The following is a 10556-nucleotide window of genomic DNA, read 5'->3' as shown; positions in this document are numbered from 1 at the left end:
TTTCAAATTATGAGGATTTCATTTCATTTTTTTCCCCTTTCTTCTGCCTCCTCCCCACCCTCCCCACTCCCACCCCACCCACTCCAGTTCAAGCGGTTGTTTCTCAGTCTAGTTGTGTAGGACACAGCTCCGTGGCCCATGCTGGTATTAGGAGCCTTGAGCTCCCTCCGGCTGAGGCAGTCGGTCTCTAGCCACTGGCTGCTTACAGCTGCAGCAGCCCACGGCAAGCTCAGGCCAACCTCCGGCTGCTCATGGCAGCCCAGCTCCAGGGAGAGCCATTGTTCACAATCTTAGTTGTGGAGGGCACAGCTCACTGGCCCATGTGGAAATCGAACCAGTGACCTCGGTGTTAGGAGCAGAGCGCTCCAGCTGATCCACCAGGCCAGCCCAGGATTTCATTGCTTCATTTAAACTGCTATACCAAGAAGGCACAAGGAAAATGGAAAGGAATTAAGTTTGCTTCTGTAAGGGCTTAAAAAAATAATACTTTTCCTTTCACCTCCTAAATTCTTTTGGCTGGGCTATTAATCAAATTAACAGACAGATTAACAGGAGAAAAATCAAACTTTAATATGTGCACATGGGGAATTCACCTAAGCACATCACTTTGCCCAGTACATTCTCTGACCCAGAGATCAAAACCTGATCTACCACCCGCACTGGGAATTTAGTTAATCCTGATTTCAGCTACAGTTGATACCATTTTCTTATCCAAACTAGGTCCAGTCTGACTTTACTTCCTGCCTTCCTCCAGCCAGAGAGTTCTGGATTCCAACTCTGCTTGGTTCTCAACAGCATCATCTAATAACATTCATTATTGCCCCCGCCTTCACCATCACACAAGCTAGGCACTGAAGAAGGCAACACAGACCTTACCTTCAAAGTGTTTACAGTCTCGGAGCTGACAAGGTGCTTACAGTAGAAAAGCAAGTAAAAGTAAGCATCACTAAAAGGCAGCCCAGGTCAAGAGGTATGGACATGTGTTTCTTCAGAAGCCCCAGGAAAGTGGAGTTGAGCTGTGAGTTGAGATGGTGGAAATGACGTGTGATAGAAATCCATTGTGCTGAGGAACTGGATTAGAAAGCATTAAAAAGCCATTAAGGGCATGAAAGTGGGAGCCAGACTGCCAGGATGTGAAGCTCAGCTTTGGCAATGCGTAGCATGGGACCTAGGCAAATTATTTAACCTCTCTGTGCCTCAGTTGCCTCCTCCCTAAAATGGGGACAATAATACTACTACCTACTTCATAGACTTGTGGTGAGTATAAAATGAGTTAAGATACATGAAACATGTGGTATGTAGTAAATACTAATAAGGGTTACCCACTATTATTTATGAGTGGTGTTCTTGAGAATGAGAAAGGTACAAATGAGTGTCAATGTAATTAATTAATGCTGTCTGGGGAGGAGCGTATGTATTTAAGACACTGTCTGGGACGACTTGCATAATCTCATCTTTAAGCAAAATGCCTTGTAATTGGCGCAGCTCCGAAAATACACATGCACAGCAGCATGTATGCGGGGCGGAGCTGCTCTGGCTGCGTGGTCGGTTTCTAGTCTGTAAACACGCGCGGGCCGGAGGGGGGTGAGCGCGAGCCCACGCTGCGTGTTGATTCCGACCACTGGGTGTGAGACTGCCCCTGTGTGTCACCAACACACACAGATATGAGACCTGCTTCGACGTGCGTGTCATGGCTTAAAAATAGATGCTAATCCGTCAAACGGTCTGGCAGTGACAGCCACGGCGGCGACAGCAGGAGTCATGGCCGAGGGGCTGCCCGCGCCTGCGATCCGCCTCTGGGACTGAGACCCCCGCCGCGTGCAGAGAGGTAGAGGGGCTGCGGCGGGTGGTCGCCTTCCCAGCCGAGGCTGTGAGGGAGGGTGGGGCGGAGAGGGGGACTGGGAGCCGAGCAAGCTGCGCCCTCCTGGGCTCCCTCCCTCCATCCTCAGCGCCAGGCTGTCTGGGTTGGCAAGGGCTGGGCGACAGCCATGAACCTGTTACAACCGTGATAGCAGACGGAGGTGGGGGGGGGGGGGGGCAGCGAACTAGGGCCCCTGGCAGTCGGCAGATGGGATGGGAGAATGCCGAGGGGTGTATCCCGGGACAGAACGGCGCTTCTCCAACCCCAGGAGAAACAGAGTCGTTCGCCCCCCCCCCCCACCACACGCCCCAGGGGCTTCCAACACCAGGTCTCCTTCCTGTCTCCGTTTACCATTCGGCATCCCGCAGGCAGCAGAATCTGCTTCTAGAAAAGGTTGTTTTGGAATCAAGTGATGGGGTCTTTAGGCCTGAAGAGATGAGGTAGATGATGATGATGATGATGATGATGATGATGATGATGGCTGTAGGGCTGTATTTCTGTGCTCTTTCTGACCGAGACATTGACAAATTTCACCCTAAACAGCTTAAAATCCAGTCTCCCCCCACTAGTCCTGATCTTAATATCCCTGCTTCTCAATGCTTTGTAAGTGCTTGATCTCTGCTGACCTGGGGGAAAGACAGGAAAGTGTGGGCAGGACAAAGACGGCCTTCCACTGCTGGACTTTGGGTTGAGGGTTCTGGTGCTGAAGACAGGGAAGAGGGTGGGAGAGAGATTTTTCGCACTAGCCCTCCTGCCTTTTCAGACATGCAGGACCACAGTGTGAAATGGAGGAGCAGGGAGGCTCTTGCCACAGCCTTCTCTCTGCCTGAAGGTCCCAGGGCAAGTCTTAAAGGCTGGCCCTTCCCCGCTCAGCAGCTCAGCACATGGTCTCACTTTCAGAAGAGCTGGCTGTCCAGAGAGTCCGAGGCACACCTGCTAGAACCCATGCGCTGCTGACCATCACTTAACTCCCACAGTAAAACGGATGGTAATTCCAGCCCCTGAGTCCCCGGGCCTGGCAGGATCCCTCATCCTTCCCTTTCCTCCCCCATCTCCAGTGCCCCATCCTCTGCTTCACACACCCAGACACACACACACTACTCCAGCCCTGCTTCAACTCAGAAATTCTCACATTAGAGATGAGGTTTAATCAATTTTTTCTTTATATAGATTAAAGGGAGGTGGCTTGCTTGTTATGCACAAAGATTTGTGCCTTCTTATGGTAGCTCATGCATTCAGCAAATATTTTCTAAAAACTTACACTTCCTCTTTATTGCTATTCCCCACTCACCCCATCCCCCGACATACACTTCCCATAACAAGCTTATCTCTGAGGCAGTGGTAGGGCAAGAATGGGTTAAAGCAGCCCATCTCTCTGGCACTGAGAAGGCAGGCTTGGCATATGTCATGGCCCCAGCTGCCACTGTCTTTCTGCTAATTCTCCCTGGATGGAGAAAGCCACCTCCCCCCCAACCCCCACTCCAACTCCCTAGCTTCTCTGGCTGTTGCCCCAGGCAGATGAGAACCATATTCAGGCTGGCAAGTGCTCCAGCAGCGGGCAATGCCACCCAAACACCAAATGTTTGTGTGTGTGTGTATTTATGTATGTGTGGTGGGAGTGGGGGGTGGGGCGCTGGAGCAGAAACTCAGCAGCTGGGCAGCTCCCTCTCCCCGTAAACAAGGACATGTGACTCTCCCACCTCCTTATGTGGCAGAACCAAAGAGCACAGAGAAAGGAGCTGCCGCAGCTGAAGGAAAAGATAATCCTGGAGGCTCTGCCAGAGCCAGACTTACATTTCCTCCCTTGAGAATCTTCTCCCCAAGGCCCAGCCCAGTTGGCAGGAAGGGAAGGAGCTGCTCCAGACTCACTCAGGTGTGTCTCACATCCCTTCCTCTTCCAGCAACAGCTACTGGGAGACTGACCCGTCATTACCGCAGCCTCTCCAGCGCCTGCCACGGTTCCTACCACCTCTAAGATGTGCCCTGGTAACTGGCTCTGGGCCTCCATGACTTTTATGGCCCGCTTTTCCCGGAGTAGCTCAAGGTCTCCTGTTCGCACTAGAGGGGTCCTGGAGGAGATGCCAGCTGTGCAACATCCCTTCCTCAACGTCTTTGAGTTGGAGAGGCTTCTCTACACAGGCAAGACAGCCTGTAACCACGCCGATGAGGTCTGGCCAGGCCTCTACCTCGGAGACCAGTATGTACCCCGCTGACTGGGGCCACAGCTGAGTGTGTGTGCATGTGTGTGTGTGTGTAAGAAGAAAAAAGGAATGGTGGCAGAGGGCACTGAGTTGTGTTGTTGGTACCAGGTTGAGGATGGAGGAGGGGGGGTGCATGGGCAGAAAGTGGAGGCTGGAGGGTTTGCGGGGAGGGTTGGGCAGGATTATTGATCTACCCAACTCTGGACAGAAAGACTCTGTCAAGTAATAATGTCATTTATTTAGCAAAATTTATTATTGAATGCTATGTACCAACATAACAGATGACTTATCTGACCTTCTGTCTATTGTGCTATGGCTCTGAAAAAAGGCAGTCATTGGAGCCAGGAACAGTGGGTAGTAAGGTGAAGGGCTGACCAAGCAAAGCCGCAGTATATGCAAAGGTTCTGCAAGATGGGGCTGTGGAGAGAAGAGCACCAGAGGAAGAGTAGTCCCCACTTCTCTCTCTCAAGGGTTCTGTAGTATACAAGGAGTTTTTCACGTGCATTTTCTCTCTTGATCTTCACAACAGCTTTGTGAGGTAGGTACCACTATCCCCAGGTTACAGATGAGGAAACTGAAGCTCAGAGAAGTTGTGACTGGCCCAAGGTCACACGGGTCGTAAGTAGCAGAGCCAGGACTTGGAGGTTCAAGTTCAGTGCTCGCTCTACTTGAAGAGTTTGCACTGGACAGGGCATTTGCCCTGGGATATGACCGTGTTGCCTGAAAGATGTCTACCACTAAACTGAGGGGTATGGGCCACATGAACACCTGATGGTGACATCATAAAACAGGGTAAATGTGAACATGGAATGACTAGCAAAACACAAGAAGATTCTGGGTATCAAAGGGAATATAAAGCAACAGGGGAGTTAGGTGTGGGAGCAAGGAATCATATAATCTCAAGGTTTGCAGGGATGTTAACTGTGACTTGGTCCAAACTGATGTTCCGTTTGAGGTCCAAATGCCCTCTGGTGCATACATGCCCACATGTTGACCTCCTCTCTGAATGAATACCCTGGTGACAGGAAAATCACACTCTCCCAAGGTGTTCCCATCTTTTCTTAGCTAAATTCCACTGTTAGTACATACTTCCTTCCATGATGCACAGTTCCAGTAAATCCTTCTTCGGATCAAGTAAATGCCCCCAGACTCAGAACACTCTCTCAGTGCTTTACTATGGCTCAACCACCCCCTTGGTCTTCTCTTCTCCAGGCAAAACCCCCCCAGTACACTCAACTCTTGCTCCAGACAAGACTCCAGGTCATTGCCCATCTTGGGTCCTCCCTTTTGGGTCATCAGTAAGCAAAGTGGGGGCCTGGCACCAATGACATTAGCTCAGCAGTGGACAGGGTACATACGAGGGATTCTTGCCCCACAGCCTTGCTTCCCAATCCTCCCTCTAACCTCTACCCAATGCAGGGACATAGCTAACAACCACCGCGAGCTCCGGCGCCTGGGCATCACCCACGTCCTCAATGCCTCACACAGCAGGTGGCGAGGCACGCCCGAGTCCTATGAGGGGCTGGGCATCCGCTACCTGGGTGTCGAGGCTCACGACTCGCCAGCCTTTGACATGAGCATCCACTTCCAGACGGCTGCCGACTTCATCCACCGGGCCCTGAGCCAGCCGGGAGGTAGGAGGGGACAGCAAGGAGCAGGGAAGGAACAGTGGACATTGAGTTACAGAACAGCCCAGGGTTCAGGTGTGGGGAGGGAGAGATTTGAATGACATGACCAAATGCTCAGGATATAATGTTAAGGAAAGAAAAGCATTCTCTCAACCATGTTTAAAATACATGAAATACGTAAAAGACGTAAAAAGATGAGAAGAAAATAATCCAAAATGTTAAGAAAGTGGCAAGTTACACCTGGGTGGTGAGATTATGGGTGATATAGTTCAAATTGTTTTGCTACTTTATATATTCCAATACTTTCTAATCATTTCTACTTTGAGCATGTCTTGCTTTAGTGATCAGAAAAAAGTATATATGAAGAAAAAATATATGAACACCCCCCCAAAAAAATGGTTGATAGAAACACCAAAATGGAAACATGGGCGAGACTAAGGAAGGGACAGATTAGATCCAGGGTGTTTTGGGCTGATGCACTCAGCAAACATCAACTGAAGCCCTACTCTGTGCAAAGCTTGTCTTTGCATTACTTATGAGTCTCTACCTCTGAGCCCTCTTTGGGTTTATAGATGCAGAACAGCTGCATGTTCTCCACCTCATTCTGTCTAGAGAATTTGCCAGGGGCCTGCATTTCTACCACCACTCATCTGCACCCCATCCTGTCTCCACGAACCTCTACTCTCGCGTCTTCCTCCTCACTGTCTGAGTATCCCTCTCCCTAGTGTCCTCCAACCCACCACAAATCGTCCCACAGCCGCCTCTTGTGTCTGTCCTCACAGGGAAGATCCTGGTGCATTGTGCTGTAGGAGTGAGCAGGTCTGCCACCCTGGTGCTGGCCTACCTCATGCTGTACCACCACCTCACCCTCGTGGAGGCCATCAAGAAAGTCAAGGACCATCGAGGCATCATCCCCAACCGGGGCTTCTTGAGGCAGCTCCTGGCCCTGGACCGCAGGCTGCGGCAGGGCCTTGAGGCATAAGGGGAGGGAGAAGGTGGTCAGTTGGGTCAGGCATGTGGGTCCCTGGCTCCCAGCTGGAGAAAGGAGGCCCAGTTGGCAGGTAGCAGGAGGCCCAGATAACCCATCTTCTCCTGTAGGTTGGAGAGTGAGAGGGCTGGGGCGTGGTCTCAGGTCACCATTGTTATTTGTCGGGAATGAGGATGGGGAATTTGGTGGATGCCCAGGAGGGAGTTGGCCAGGGAAAGAAGAAACTAGGCAGTAGGTAGAAGTCAGTCCTGGGATTCAGACACTGCTTCATTCCAGCCAGGGTGCCCCTCGTGATTCAGAATCCCTTCCCCTCTTTGTGCCCAAGTGTTCCCCTCTCTCACTTATCAAAACAAGGGTCATCTCTGTCCTGTGCCTGTGCAGGGAGTCAGGGATACAGCAAGAATGAATGTGATGATGTAGAGCTGTGTGGAGATTGTAGTGTAGAGACAGACGGTGAAGAGATGGTGTGAAAAGCTGTGAAACCCGAGGGAGAAACCCACAGACTTGTTACTCCAAGCACAGGAAGAGGAGGTGTGGGAGGGTTGGCACTGTGCTCGTGGGTGTTAGTCGTGGCCAGAAGCTGCAGGGGTGCATGACTGGGAGTCTCAGATGATCACTCGCTTACTGGATCCAGGTGTCTCGAGGAAAAATAAAGATGGTGGACAAGAAGAGAGCCTCTTGAAGTCATTGACCGCTTGTATGAGTTCCGCACCTCTCCCCTGAGAACTCCAGCCCTGCTGGGGACAGCAGCAGTTCCTGACTCCCTCATATTGGTCATAAGCCCCCACCACCAATTCATAGGGGAGGTTTCTCCCAAGTCCGATTTCACACTCCCACTGCAAGCGACATTTTGAACTGTTATTTCCAGGCATGTCCACACTGGGGCAGCAGAGGATCAAAAACTTCAAGTTTGCAACTACTGTAGTGTAGCCACTGAGAGGGCCCAATGTTCATCTCCCAAGTTTAAAATAGGTCTCTGTTCACAAGCTTGGATGTGTAAAAAATATAACTTTATTTTCAAAAAGTTAGTCTGATTTCTTTATCAAGTGCCCACTCTAATGGGATAGCAGAATATTATCTTAAGTCAACCCCAGGCCTATCCTATCTTCAGGAGTTTGGGTTTTCCTGCTGCCAAGAAACTGGAAGGGAGGCAAGGAGAGGTAATACAATTTCTTCCTCTTCTAATCTTTCCAGGTTTGCCTCAGAGGACTATAACACAATCTCCTTAGTAAACTTAATCAAACACTAGGCTCGACAATCGGAGAGAATAGTATGGTCTTTCTGTTATCCCAAGTGCCAAACTGCCAGTTACCACATCCCTCCTTTAAAAGAGGCATATTGCCAGAACAGAATATCTACTTGAATGGGGGAAGGGGATGGGATGGGAGAGGAAGTAAAAAATACAGAGAAAAACAATCACAATGTATCTAAAGTATATGTCCTATCCAAAAGTACAAAACTCAGAATCTCAAAGCTGGACGTTGTCTTCATATATGTTCCATTTCTACTCTCCAACGAGATATCGATGAATCATCTTTTCAATATCTTTGACAATAGTCATCAAGCATTTGTTTGAACACTTTTTGATGGTAAGGAACGACTATGTAATTCTCATATCATTTTACCAACTCTGAATATATTAGAAAGCTCTAATAAAACACACGCATCACGCAACCCATGTTACAGTGGTAGTGAGATAGGAGGAAAGATCGGATAGTCACTGGTTGTAGCATGTAGCAGTGAGGACATTTGTGTGTCACTTTACCTCTTCCCCATCTAGTTACATGCAGTAGTTTTGTCTACTTCCACAGGCCTGCTATGGGCATTTAATTAGACATAAGACACAAAGCTCTGAGCAGTCAGTATTTAATAAGTATTCTTTCTCTCTGTCTGTTGTTTGAAGCCAGCTCTCATGACTCTTTTATGTCCTCCCACTTACAACCTAATGGCTCTCTGATTGTTTCTAAGAGTCTACATTTGTCATATTTCAAGTTTCCTCCCCCGCTTGCCAATTTTGGCATCTCTTTCTAATTTTGGCAATCGGAACTGGTTGCAATGCTTCAGGCTAGACCTATAAGATGTGGAGCCTCAAATGTTGGTTACTGTTGAGGGACAAATTTATCTAAGGGATAAGTGAGGTCTTCATTAAGAATGTTGATTCTAATTAAAATGCATTGATTCTCTGTCCAAACCATGGGCGAGAGAACTTAAGTATAAATAAAAAGAACCCAAAAATAACTTAGGCGCTTAGAGCAACTATTGCTATGATCTGACCAGGGTAGAATACAATAGAACTGCCACCTCCTTTGTTCTAATAGCAAGTATATTACTATTAATGTAACCTACAGTCGCAACCGTATTTGTGCAGTCTGACCGTGCCTCAGCTAAATCCCCTAGGTTTCTTTCAAGTTGGATAATTTAACTGAAACTTGAAAATTTAATTCTAACATCTAGTAGAAAAGCATAGCTACTAACATATATTCAACGAAAGAACAAGCTTTCAGGTTATCCTCACAGAACAGATTATATGTTTATTATTTAACAGAGCCAAATTATAGCTATGCCCAGGCATGCTTCTGTTTTTACAGATATTAACTCATTTAATCCTTATAAAAACCATGTGAAGCAGGTATAATTGTCATTGCTTAGGAACAGGGAAATTGAGGTGAAGTCACTTTCCCAAGGACACACAAATAATAAGTGAAAGAGCTAGGATTCAAGCCTGGGTGCTTTGACTCCAGAATCTGTGTGTGTGTGACCGTCGTGCTGCAATAGTTTGGGCCTATAAGATTCAAGGGAGAGAAAGGGCGTCCACAGCCTGGTCATCACGCAGATAGAATCAGTCCTATCGTCCAAGGGGACTGAGGGTGACACCAGTCACAGTTATCAAAACCAAGGTTAAATGTCCAGTCTCCCTCATCCTGTTCTTGCGGGGGGGCGGGGGGGGGGTTTGTTTTTGAACCTAAGCAGAGGACTTGGAGATGAACAGGAATAAATGTGCTCTTGTTAGATTCAGGCTGTGCTTCCAGCGGCTGAGCCTCGCCCCTCGGGAGCTGCTAGCCAAGCCACTCTGTCATCCTGCCCTGCTGCTGTCCTTGCCACCTCCAGCCACAATCACAGTCAGTGATTGTGACTCAAACCTTTGCGGCAGGCCCTCAGGACCCTATGCTGCCTCTGGGGAGAGAAAGGGAGAAAGGTTGCCCTGTCCTTCACCCCTATAACGAATCCCAGCTGAGAAGTTCCACAGGGAGAGGGAGCAAAGAGAAACTGCTTCTCCTGATGTCCAAAGTAGCAGACGGAGCTGGAACCAGACAGGCAGCTGGGAATTATGCTGGCGCGAGAGGGCTGGGCCTGGCTGCGCCGAAGCCCCTCCCCCACAAAAGAAGCTCCCACCCCCACCCCACCCACACTGTCCCTAGAAATGATCCTTTAAAGAAAAGGAAGTCTGAACGGAGGAGGAAAGCAAACTTTGTTATCATAGGTTTGTGTCATATGAGAGAAGGAGGGAAAAATCCAAAAGTTGAGGAAAGAGCTCTGTTCATACCCTAATCCCTGGGACCTATACATCCATGACCTCATGTGGCAAAAGGGATTCTGCAGATGTGATTAAACTACAAACTTGAGATGGGGAGATTACACTAAATTATCTGGTGGGTCCAATCACAGGGATTCTTCAAAACAGAGAACCTTTTTAAACTGTGGTGAGAGATTTGATGGATCCCCCGTTGCTGGCTTGGAAGACTGGAAGAGGCATGAACTAAGGAATGTGGGCTGCTTTTGGAAGCTGGAAAGGGCAAGAAAATGGAGTCTCCCTAGGTCCTCCAGAAAGGAGCACAGCCCTGCTGACAGGACTTGACTTTAGCCCAGTGAGACCTGCG

The 10556-nt window shown here is 48.9% G+C and overlaps 1 protein-coding gene across 2 annotated transcripts; it reads left to right on the top strand.

Annotated features, from left to right (window-relative positions):
- Nucleotides 1–1530: 1530 nt before the first annotated feature.
- On the top strand, nucleotides 1531–6811 carry DUSP26 (dual specificity phosphatase 26). Of its 2 annotated transcripts, XM_019743183.3 has the most exons (4): nucleotides 1531–1828; nucleotides 3763–4058; nucleotides 5482–5696; nucleotides 6473–6811. In XM_019743183.3, the coding sequence occupies exons 2-4, from the start codon at nucleotides 3838–3840 to the stop codon at nucleotides 6670–6672; spliced, it is 636 nt and encodes a 211-aa protein (XP_019598742.1). In that variant the 5' UTR covers nucleotides 1531–1828; nucleotides 3763–3837; the 3' UTR covers nucleotides 6673–6811. The 2 variants fall into 2 exon arrangements, with proteins under 2 accessions (XP_019598742.1, XP_019598740.2); XM_019743181.3 differs by lacking the exons at nucleotides 1531–1828; nucleotides 3763–4058 and having other exon boundaries at nucleotides 5063–5696.
- Nucleotides 6812–10556: the final 3745 nt, after the last annotated feature.

This window comes from Rhinolophus sinicus, chromosome 16, assembly GCF_057876585.1.
Source record: "Rhinolophus sinicus isolate RSI-liver-muscle chromosome 16, RSI-T2T, whole genome shotgun sequence".
NCBI classification, from domain to species: Eukaryota; Metazoa; Chordata; class Mammalia; order Chiroptera; family Rhinolophidae; genus Rhinolophus; species Rhinolophus sinicus.
Note: the sequence above shows the minus strand (reverse complement) of the source record. Positions and strands in the feature narration are given on the sequence as shown.

Bases quoted from the DNA above. Each gene is read 5' to 3' on its own strand.
- DUSP26 (XM_019743181.3), top strand. From the start codon at position 5,201: ATGCCCCCAGACTCAGAACACTCTCTCAGTGCTTTACTATGGCTCAAC. The intron at 5,697-6,472 runs GTAGGAGGGGAC...CTGTCCTCACAG, and splicing joins GGCCCTGAGCCAGCCGGGAG to GGAAGATCCTGGTGCATTGT.